Raw genomic sequence first — 10,943 nt, forward strand, 5'->3', positions numbered from 1 at the left:
GCACGATAGTCGCCCTGGGCTGAGGGAGGAGGAGGAGCAGCAGGGGAGGCAGAGCCCAGGGCCATGGCACTCTGCAGGGCAGGGTGGGCACAGCTTTACTGCAGCCACCAGCCACAGGGATGGCACCAGCCATGGGCAAGGTTGCTTTCAGCTGCCCAACACCCAGGGCATGAGGAGTGTTTGCTTCCCAGCCTCTTGTAGAAAAGGGCAAGAGTTTAGGTTTCCCTGCTGAGCTGCCCCTCATGCTCACTCTGTAGGTGCCCAAGTCCACTTGGATGAGGAGGAAGTCTGCTGGTGGCCTGGTGCTGTTCCCTGCCTCCATATCCCCAGGGAAAACCTCCTCTGACCTATGAGATGTCAGTGGACTGGAGCCCTGGCCCTATTTATAGTCATGATTGAGTCATGAATCCCCAAAAGCTTTAAAAACAGTAACTCAGGATGCCTCCCTCAGAAAGCCAGGGAACGGGAGGCCAGGAAGCCCCTTCCCATCTCCTCCTCTCCCATCCCAGAGAGGAAACCCTTGCAAACTCCCCCGTAGCCTTTGCAGGGTGTGAGTCTCTGACCCTGCCTTGGCATGAGACTTTAGTTCAGACAGCAACTCTGCTTGAGCTCCTGGTTTTTTTGGTTTTTTGGCTCAGGTCCTGAATTGTCCTGGCTTGTCGCTGCTTCTCTGTGTCTCCCTCACCCAGCGCTCATGACTTGTCTTCATCTGCTTCTGCTTAACCTTGTGCAGCATGGGCAGCTGGCTGTTGTCTGCCTGCTAACTCCCTGGGAGCCCTGCTCTGCCTGTCCCGGGCTCCCCTGCAGCTGGGACAGACCCAGGGATGCAGGAATTGGGATATCTTGCCAGGCTGGGAGCAAACTGGTGTCCAGTGAGCTGGAGAACAAACACTGAGTGATGGAGGAAAGCACAGCCCAGCCTGCCCCTGGCTTTTCCCACTGCTGTGGTGTTGGATGGGGAGGTCAGGAGTGTGGCAAGGGAATGGGCACACAGGTGATGGATGAGCTGATCAGGAGCCCAAGCCACCTCCCTGGCTGTGCTCTGGCCTTTTCAGCTGTTGCTGCTCTGGCTGGGCAATGTGGGCAAGGTCTGCTGGGGGTGATAGAGCCCCTGATCCCACTGGCTCCTCACCAGCCCCTGTCCTAAAGCCAGTGAGACCTGTGCTCCCTGCTCACAGTGCTCGTGGCAGCCTTGAGGCACAGCAGGTGTTTCCCAAAGCCCAGAGCACCTTTCAGCTTCTCTGTCCCAGTGGAGGAATTTCAGATCTGTGTTGATGAAGCTCCTTTTGGTACCTCTCACTCAATCCCTTCTCTCTTTTCTAAGCACTGTCTCCCTGTTCTGCATTTAAGTCCTCTCTGTATTTTGCTGATTGGCTGAAGCAACTGGCTCACATTTTTGGGACCACCAGGAAAGCTTAATTCAGTGTGTCATTCCTTATAATCTTCCTGCAATACCTCAAAACTTGGTTATCCACCAGAGATGGTAGCTGCCCCCATGGTAAAGAACTGGGGACAATGGTGATGGGACCATGCCCAGCAGTGAGATGGGAGGTGACTCCCTGGGGAGACCTCAACCACCCATTGCAGGTCTGCCCAGCACTAAGGGCTTTTATTCCCTGCTCTTCCTCCTCAAGGGTTAATCCTGGTTTGGAGTGAGAAGACCCTGGAGCCAGGTTGCTGTTCACCTTCCTTGCCAGGATTTCAGAGCAGAGGACTGATGGTCCTGACAAGGTCCTGAGCCAGGGAAAGGAGCTGGGAATGCTCCGTGCTTCTGAAAATAATCTTTTTTGCGTGAAACTATTCCTTAAAAGGGCACAAGCAATTACCAGACATGGTTACAGAGGGCTCTCCTTAGAGTGAGTCAGGACTCCTTTGGAAAGCTGAAGTCTATGAATGTGCTACAGATCTCCTGACCTGCTGTGGGTTTTTGCACACATGATGATGCACATGGCAATGCCACCAGTAACCCCTGTTTTTCAGAGCTGAGGTGCTGTCTTCTCTCAAAAGCAAGAAGCCTTGTGTCAGTGCTGTGGGTGAGCTGGAGTGAAGGGAATGCTCCTGAGGCCACCAGGACATGCAGTTTCCATGCTTCTCTGAGACCTGCAGTCCCTGAGCTGCCCTCCTATTCCAGGACCTGCTTTTGTCTGGGCTCCTTGTCTCCAGCTTTTCCTTGCACAGAACCATATCCAGCTGACAAATCATATGATTCAGTGACTTGGCCGTTGGCTTGGGCAAGAGCAGAGATATCTGGATATTCTTTATATGAAGAAAGGATACAGCTTCTGGCAAAAGATGACCCTAACCTGGTTTGATTGATGAGCTGCTAGGGGCAAGCATGCTGATCCAAGGAGAATGGAAAGGAGGGAAGAGCCAAGGATAGGCAGTGGCTCAAATCTCTGGGCCTCCATCCCAAGCTAATTAACATTTCCAGTTTCCATGGCTGAAATGGCAGAGCTTCTCAGCCTGGGGGGTTACATGGCCCCAGTGTCCCAGAGAGAGACTGCCTCCTGCTCTTTAGTCCAACTCCCTTCACAGCTTGCTCCAGGACTAGGAAGGAGTATCCCTGTTGTGCAGATGGGAATTTCTGGCTCTGATGTTCATCCTCCATTAGGGCCATGCTTGTTTTGAGATTTTCTCAGCCCAGCTGTCAGCCTGGCCCTGTGGAGATGAGTATCCTTGTGAGGGACTCATCCACCCTCTCTGATGTCCCCCATCCCTCCCTGCTCCACCTGTGGCACTCTGGAGGGGACCTCCCCTCCTGGGCCCCCGTGGCAACGAGCTTGTGTCCTGCCACGTGAAATCTGATTATGCTTGCGTGACTTGGGCGGGATGATCCATCCCCAGTGCCACGGATCCCGCAGAGCGATTATCCACCCCGGGAAATTTCCTTTCTTTGTCCTGACGGGATGGCCACCGAGCCTTGGCAACGGCGCTCCAGTACCCCCAGTGCCAGGGGATGATCTCCCATTGGGGCTCCAGTAACCCCAGTGCCACGGGATGATCTATCCAGGCTCCAGTACCCCCAGTGCCACAGGATGATCTCCCATCAGGGCTCCAGTACCCCCAGTGCCAGGGGATAATCTCCCATCTGGGCTCCAGTACCCCCAGTGCCATGGGATGATCTCCCACCCAGGTTCCAGTAACCCCAGTGCACAGGATGATCTCCCATCGAGGATCCAGTAACCCCAGAGCCATGGGATGATCTCCCACCCAGGCTCCAGTACCCCCAGTGCCAGGGGATGATCTCCCACCCAGGTTCCAGTAACCCCAGTGCACAGGATGATCTCCCATCCAGGATCCAGTAACCCCAGAGCCATGGGATGATCTCCCACCCAGGCTCCAGTACCCCCAGTGCCAGGGGATGATCTCCCATCTGGAATTCAGTACCCCCAGTGCCACAGGATGATCTCCCATCCAGGCTCCAGTAACCCCAGTGCCCCAGGGTGATCTCCCATCCAGGATCCAGTAACCCCAGTGCCAGGGGATGATCTCCCATCAGGGCTCCAGTACCGCCAGTGCCAGGGGATGATCTCCCACCAGGATCCAGTACCCCCAGTGCCAGGGGATGATCTCCCATCAGGGCTGCAGTACCCCCAGTGCCAGGGGATGATCTCCCATCCAGGATCCAGTACCCCCAGTGCCATGGGATGATCTCCCACCCAGGCTCCAGTAACCCCAGTGCCCCAGGGTGATCTCCCATCCAGGATCCAGTAACCCCAGTGCCAGGGGATGATCTCCCATCCAGGATCCAGGTCACTGGCCATGTCACAAGGCTGCTGGACAAGCAAGATTTTGCAGAAGAGTGAGGAAGGAATGAGGCTGTTCCTCACCCTCACACCATGGCTGGCAGGAGTAGGAGACTTCCAAACATGGCTCAGGTGTTACGGACCATGAACCCGATTGAATCCAGGAATAATGAGGCTGGGGTGTGTCTGAATGTGTTTGTAGGGTAGGTGATGTGTGTTGTAGCTCCCGTCTACCCCAGTGCAGGTGTCTGTGTCCATGGGCTGCTCTCCAGCCTTGGGCCAGCTGTTTCCTGATGTGGATAGTTCACCCATGAGAGTAAGGCCAGAGTGTCTGGAAGATTCTGGCTGAGAGCAAGGGACCACATTTTTCAGACCCTGGCTCTGCTACATGAAGGGAGTGCCTGGATGTCCCCACACATTAAACACATCTCACCCTCCTTCCCCAGGACAGTGGGAGAGCTTCCCATCAAAAGGAAGTGACCTGCAGGGACTCTGGGGATTTTACCTCCTTCTCTTGAACAGACTTATCTGTATAAAGACTGAGAAAGGTCGAGCAGTTCAGGCACACCATCCTGTGAAATCAGCACTTGTTCCTGGCTCATCTGGCTACAGGTGGGAAGAGGAATCTGGGCTGGTCAAGGGTGCCAGCAGCCCCAGGAGGCTCTGCACAGGATAGCGAGGCAATAACCCCTGGAGTTAATTAGTTTGGCTTCTCCAGTTCTTATTAGTAGCTCAGAAGGGTTGTAACTTAGCTTGGTGCCAGACAAGAGGATTTGCATTTCCGATTGGGTTTCGACTATCCTGCTGCAGTTGATGAAGCAAAGTCCTTCTTAGAGGCATGAGGTTTGCAAACAGCAGCTTGTCCTGCCCTGAGGGGGAAGCTGCCTTTGCCTTCCCCCCAACACACACACCAAGGGCTCTCCCTGCTCGTTTGTGTGAATAATAATGAACCAACCTGAGGAGTGAAATGACTGAAATGATTTCTCTCCCTGTTTCTCTTTGCAGACCTGAAGACTATATGAAGTTGTCCCTAGCCTCCTCCTAAAGGCATCCCTTGGCATCATTAAAGGCTTGAGAGAAATACCAAAACCAACAAAACACACCCATAAGAGAAACCCATAAACCCTCAAAACTTGGGATCCCCTCTTGGTCTGAAGTTGAGTTCTTCAAAAACTCCTGTCAAGTTTGAGGATATCCTATTGTGTGGCTCCACGGGCTGGGGCTGGGCCCAAGCAGTGACCTGAGTTATGTTTGTGGGACTGGGAAGAACCTTCCTCCCTCTCCCCCAAGCAAAACCCAAAGTGAACACTAAATATGCAACAAGTCTATTAGTTGCGTTGGCTTCATATATTAGGCCACGAAATCCATGTTGTTCCTTTCCTGGGGTGGGCAAACCATAGCTCTGCTCTCAGACCAGCTGGGACCTTGTACCACAATCCCAAGTTGTTTTGTCCTGGGGTCAAACTCCTCTTTGTTGCTGGGGGCTGGTAACTGCCTGTGATTTCCAGTGTTGTACAAAGCTGCTTTACTCTGAGGGCTGGAGGGACAAAGTGGGGTCCATGTGAGGGATGGCAGACGATGGCTGGGCTGACTCAAATCTTGCTTCTGTAGTTATTTTAGCAGAGAGCTGATTCTGTAGCTACACAGGATACTCAAGAAGTGATGAAGTTTGATCGTTTAGCTGTTCTGCTTGTGGTGGAGAGGCCACACTTTGGCTGCTGTTATTTGCATCCTCATTTCCCCTACTCCAGCTCCCAAGAGGAGAGACCCAAGGAGGCAGCCATGGCATCAGGGGCTCCCTCTGGCTCGGGATGAGATAGTGGAGGTCCTGGGAGAGGCCCACTCCCCTTCCTCTGCCTGCTGGCTGTTCCAGTGCCCTCTTCTCTTGCTGCTCCATGGGAGCCAGAGCTCAGCGTTGCCCCTCAGCTCTGTCACACAGAGCAGATGAATTTGGCTGGGCACATACTCGGTTTTCAATCAAACCCAGCTGGTTTTTGAGAGAGAGAAGAGGGTCCAAGTCCTTTAGTGATGTTGTAGAAACACCAGGCTGGGTGGGGATGTGTCCTCCAAAGCTCCACTGTCACTGCCTCGTGGCTAACACTGCAAACATATCAGGAACCCAACAGGCTGCTTTTTTTTTTTTTTCTTTTTAATTCCTATGCAGACAATACTTGAAACCTTGTACACAGTTGTCCTTTCCAGCACCTGGGGTTGGCAAACTCTTCCTAAACGGGCTCGTTTAAAGAACAGCAGGAGGCTTCAGCTTTAGAAGAGGCTGGGCTGCTCCCCTCCCAGCCGACAACTGCAAGCGTGTTCAGTGGTTTGCATATGAATTTAGGCACATCTGGACCCTCTGTTTCAACATCCCGCTGGTGCAGCCGCTGTCTCTCCTCGGTACTGGCTGGCTGACTGTGTCCCAAGCACCCAACTATGCAAAGAATGCCTTATATCCGTTGTGTTTAAGTTACATGGCAATATGTGCATCCAGCAAAGTCGGTAGTTCAGTCCAGATTTTTGCTAGTGGCAGCAAGTCAAACTCTTTCTTCAACTCAAATGGCTGTCTGGGTATTTTTTACTTTTGTTTGGTTTTGTTTGTTTTGTATCTGATGGTGGCTCTTATACAAAGGACTGTAATTCTAGTGGCTTGAATCTGTAAAAATTGCCTTTGTTTGGTCCAATAAACCTTTGAATAGTTTATTTGGTTTGTGCTTGTTCTCCCTACCTCCAGCAGCTTGTAACTTCTTCCTCAAGAGATTTGTGTTGGAAATCTGGATTTTAGGTTAGAAGTACATTCTGCCCTACTATGACTTTTATCCCAGAAATTTACATTTCCATAAATGATCAGAGGGAAAATCAGGGATATCCCCCTTTTTCTGCTGAAGCAATGCAGTGTTCCATTCCTGCTCTTGTTTGGCTGCAGAGCCATGAACAACATTCCCAATGCAGAGCTCTGCCCAGGATTTCAGCTGCTGTGGACACGGGTGCTTTGCAGTTCCTAAACCCCAGATCTCTTACATACCTATGGCTCACTGCCCCAAACCTCCAGCTAACTGTAAAAGTCTTGGACTGAAATGTCTAAAAAGAGCCTAAGGGAGCTAAGTATGCAAATGTAATTGCCTATGAAGAAGAATTAGGCTGCTTCAAAACCCTTAATTAATCTGTTTTGTTAGCAATGAGTAAAATCCTGTTTGACCTCCTGAATCCAAGTCGTTTTGAGGACAGCATTTATGAGAAGAGAGAATGATTTTATTTGTGAATGGGGTATGTTTGATCTGAACTCATCCAAAAAAATATCCAAAAGCAAACCAAGCTGGATCACTACAAGGCTGTTTTTCAAGGTCACCTCTGATAGGAGAAGCTCCTCTTCAAAGACACTTTCATGTTTGTGGTGCTTTACTCTTCCTTCCCAGGCTCTCTTCTTTCTTTATCTTTGTTTTTCTGTCCCTTTGTAGTAGATTGTGTAGTGCAGAGAAGTAACAGCAGTAACAGCTCTTTTTTCTAGTTTTCAAATGCACAGTCATGATATTTAAAGTTGAGGGGTGAGCCAAAATGCATTGATGTTGTGCTTCAAAAAAAGAGAGTGAATATTAGTCTGTGATCCTGATTTTGGAGACAAGGAAATGAGCCTTTGGAGAGGTTTCAGCAGCACTGGTGTCTGTGAAATAAGGAGTGAGGGATGCAGACCTGTGTGAGCATTCCCAGCTGGGATGCACTGCAGACACAGGAGGCCAAGCTGTGTATTGAATTTCTCCACACCAGACTGGCAACGTGCCCTGTGGTGCCCAGTGGTGATCTAAAATAAAATATTGATTACTCATGACCCTGCTTCCCTTCCTCTCATCTGGAAAGGGCAGCTGGATGCTCTTCCTGTGAGCACAAAACATTACAGAAGAGGCAAACAAATCCAGGCTTCCATAAACAAAAGATCCCACACCATTATCAGCATTTGTTTGGCCACGGGATCGTTGTATTTTAATTGCAATGGAAAAGAACTGGCAAATGAGCTTGCTTTAACCAGGATCTGCTTTTTTCCTACCCTGTTTGCTTCAGCAGCGCTGAGAGGACAGGCTGCTGTTCCTGCTGCTGCTGGGGCTTAGCCCAGGAGAGGGGAAAATGCGGAGCAGGAGCTCAGGAACACATGTAGAAAGTTCCTCTGCTCATTCCTGTCTTCCTCTGATCTTATTCCTGGTGTGGTGGCTGCTGGTGTGTTGATGCTGTCCTTTCAAGCAAAGATTGTGCCCTGGTTTTGCCTGTCAATAGTTATTACTGCCCCTCCTGTTGCTGGGACAGATGACAGCTTGTCCACACAGGCCTTGCAGGAAGACTACCCCAGGTTATCCAGTGGCGTGCATTTAAATGGATTAATTAAATGGTTTCAAGTCCTGTGTGGGAAGCTGGTTGTGGCACGAAAGAGGACTCTTGACAGGGTGACTACGTGGGAGTAAAAGGCAGATTCTGTGTTTTTAGCCCATGGGAGGTGCTGAGCAAGCAGGAGGAGCTGGGATTGTGGCAGGTCTGTGCTCTGAGCTGTCACTGAGTTCTGGCCTCACGCTCATGCAGGGACAAAATGAGCCTTGAAGTAACAGGAACTTCATCTGCCTTGTCACAGCCATAAAGCACCACATCCTCATTAGTTCTTTCTATCTGCCACAGGAGAGTCAGGAATGAGATGTGCTAGGCAATGGAGCAGCCTGATCCCCAGCAGGTAGGAGTCTGGCAGTGGGAACATTCCATCCCTCAGCCAGCCCTGCCCAGAGCCATGTGCACATTAATCTTGCATCAGAAGGGAATTTTGTGCAGTTACATCAGTTCATGAGCTACCTGCCAACAAATGGCACTCCTGTGCTGCCCACCTCCTGTACCCCCCAGAGATGAGCAGTATAAATCCTCCTACAAATAAAGCCCTGTCACAGATACCAATCTTCATGGGATGTGCAATGGTTAACTGGTGCAGGGTAGGGAAAAATCAAGAGATTTTCTGTCAGGGGAGAAGGATGTTAATCATCTACTATGGGACTGCCTGGGGATTAAAAAGTCTGAGCTAGGTGTTCCACTGGTCAGCCTCTGCCTACACAGGGACCACTTCACTGCTGGACTGGCTACCTGGGTCCATCTCACCATTGGACATTGGCAGACAACCTTGAATCAAAGCAAATTCCTATCTCTGATCTTATCTTCCAGTGGCTGATTAAAATCATGTCCACACTGGGAGGTAGTCTGCTGTCTAGGTTTAAGTTAGGCTATGCATCTAAAATTTAATTATTCTGTATCTACATCCTCTCATTACAGAAGGAAAGCACACTGGGCTGTTGAATCTTAATCCAGGTTTGTTATGGAGTCTGCTAAACTGGGACATGTTGGTCTTATAAAATTCCATATGTCAAGTTATCTTGAAAGTTTGAGCGTAGATAAACCCTAAGGAGCTCCAAAGCCAGTGTTATAGCAGACTGGTTTATCTCCACGTTTAGGGAGCTGCAGAGAGAAGTGCAGGATGATGGGATAGATGGGAAGGGGGAGGAAGGAGAACCAGAGGCTATCTCTGCCTTATCTCACACAGACAGATTTCCTGCAGCCAGTAAGGTTTGCACAGTGACCTGCCTTTGGCTCTTGTTTTTCATTTGACAGTGATGTCCTTGCTCCTGGACTGGCTATTCCTACTTCTCCTTTCTTCTCAACAGGGTTCAGAGAGAGCAGCTGGCTGCCATCTTCAGACTGATGAAGGAAAAAAGTGACACCTTTGGAGAGATGTCAGAAGGGGACATGAAGGAGCAGCTCAGACTGTACGATATCTAACCCTGCAGCCAGGGGAGGTTGTGCCCAAAAGCCATCTTGGCCCTTGTTCTGCAGGACACTGGAGGCTGTAGTGCTTTAAAAATGTCTCAGTAGTAATTTTGCAGTTCCAGATTGTTTTGCAAACACATATAGGCCTGTGATATGTATTTCAAAAGACTTGTAATTCCTCAGCCTTTTAATAATTTTTCTTTGTAGAGCTATCATCTCGTACAGAGATTTTTTTACCTCTTTCTGGCTGGATCACATGTCTCAGTCCTACAAAGCAGTTAAACTCACTTTTTTTCTGGCTGTGCTTTGTGCAAATGAACTTTCAAGCCTAATCTTTCTCAGTTTGACATCTGAAGAAAGCCAAAGATGATAGGTGTAAAATGGATTAAAATAATAGAATAACTCAGGTTGAAGGGTCCTGTAGTCCAACTTCCTGCTAAAAGTTGTAAGACCAAGGTGGGTTACTCAGGGCTTTATCCTGTTGGGTCTTGAAAAGCTCCAAAGATGGAGACTGCCTCCCTCTCTTGGCCGGGAGGCTTCCAGCCCTACAGTTAGAAAACAAACACCAAAACCAAACAAACATCAGTGCTCCGATAGGGGCATGCTGCCCCTCATCTCCCTGGAAGGAACACTTCATCCTCCTTCAGGCTGGCTTTTGAAACCAACCCAAGCTGGTTCTGGCTGACCTCACTGAGATCATCCTCACGCCTGAGGAAGCAGCAGCAAACTCCAACCTGGAAACACAAACATCTCCTGACACTGGTGCAAGGAGCACAGAAAGGCTGCTGGGTTTATCACAAGGATGGTTGTGTCCACCTCAGATCCTGCTCTTCTCATACAAAATTATGTGGGAAACTACAATCTTAGGAAATTTCTGTGATTTTACCAAGTATTTTGAACAGTCTTGAGCAGCCCTTGGTGGTTTGAATAGAGTAAATCAATGAGCTAAATGTCTTCTGGTGTGCTTATCTCTCCTATGAAATCCTGTTAAATACTTTCTTATCAGGAAGGATTTTCTTGGTTTTAGTAACTGCTCACAAAGGGAGGCAACATTTTCTGCCCCAGTTTTAGGGAATGATCATCTAAAAAATGAGTTTTGTTTTATTTTGTGTAATCCTCTTCAGTCCAAGAAACCTAATATCTCATTATCTGGTTGCTGTCTCCCAGTACTATGTGTTCTAGAACATCAGACACTTAGACTTTTAAGAACCATTTTATCTTCTAATTGTTTTCACTTAGGCCAAGGCATATTTATAATGAGATCAAGCTGGTTTTACTACTTTTTTAATCATGACTTAATTTAAATGTAATGTCTGAAACTTACCTCTTCCTATTCAACATGAATGAATTAAGTGGGAAAAGTAGTCCCATGATGTGAAATATCACTCTAGCTTGCTGTGTCCCTAGGACACAGTT

The 10,943-nt window shown here is 49.2% G+C and overlaps 1 protein-coding gene across 1 annotated transcript in view; it reads left to right on the forward strand.

Annotated features, from left to right (window-relative positions):
- The window catches only part of MXRA7 (matrix remodeling associated 7), a 30,766-nt gene extending 20,106 nt beyond the window's left edge, over positions 1–10,660 (forward strand). Inside the window, 1 exon segment of the mRNA XM_030962310.1 lies at positions 9,425–10,660. Coding sequence (XP_030818170.1) covers positions 9,425–9,539 — 115 coding nt within the window. The 3' untranslated portion in view covers positions 9,540–10,660.
- Positions 10,661–10,943: the final 283 nt, after the last annotated feature.

The sequence above is a fragment of the Camarhynchus parvulus genome, chromosome 18 (assembly GCF_901933205.1).
Source record: "Camarhynchus parvulus chromosome 18, STF_HiC, whole genome shotgun sequence".
Classification (NCBI taxonomy): domain Eukaryota; kingdom Metazoa; phylum Chordata; class Aves; order Passeriformes; family Thraupidae; genus Camarhynchus; species Camarhynchus parvulus.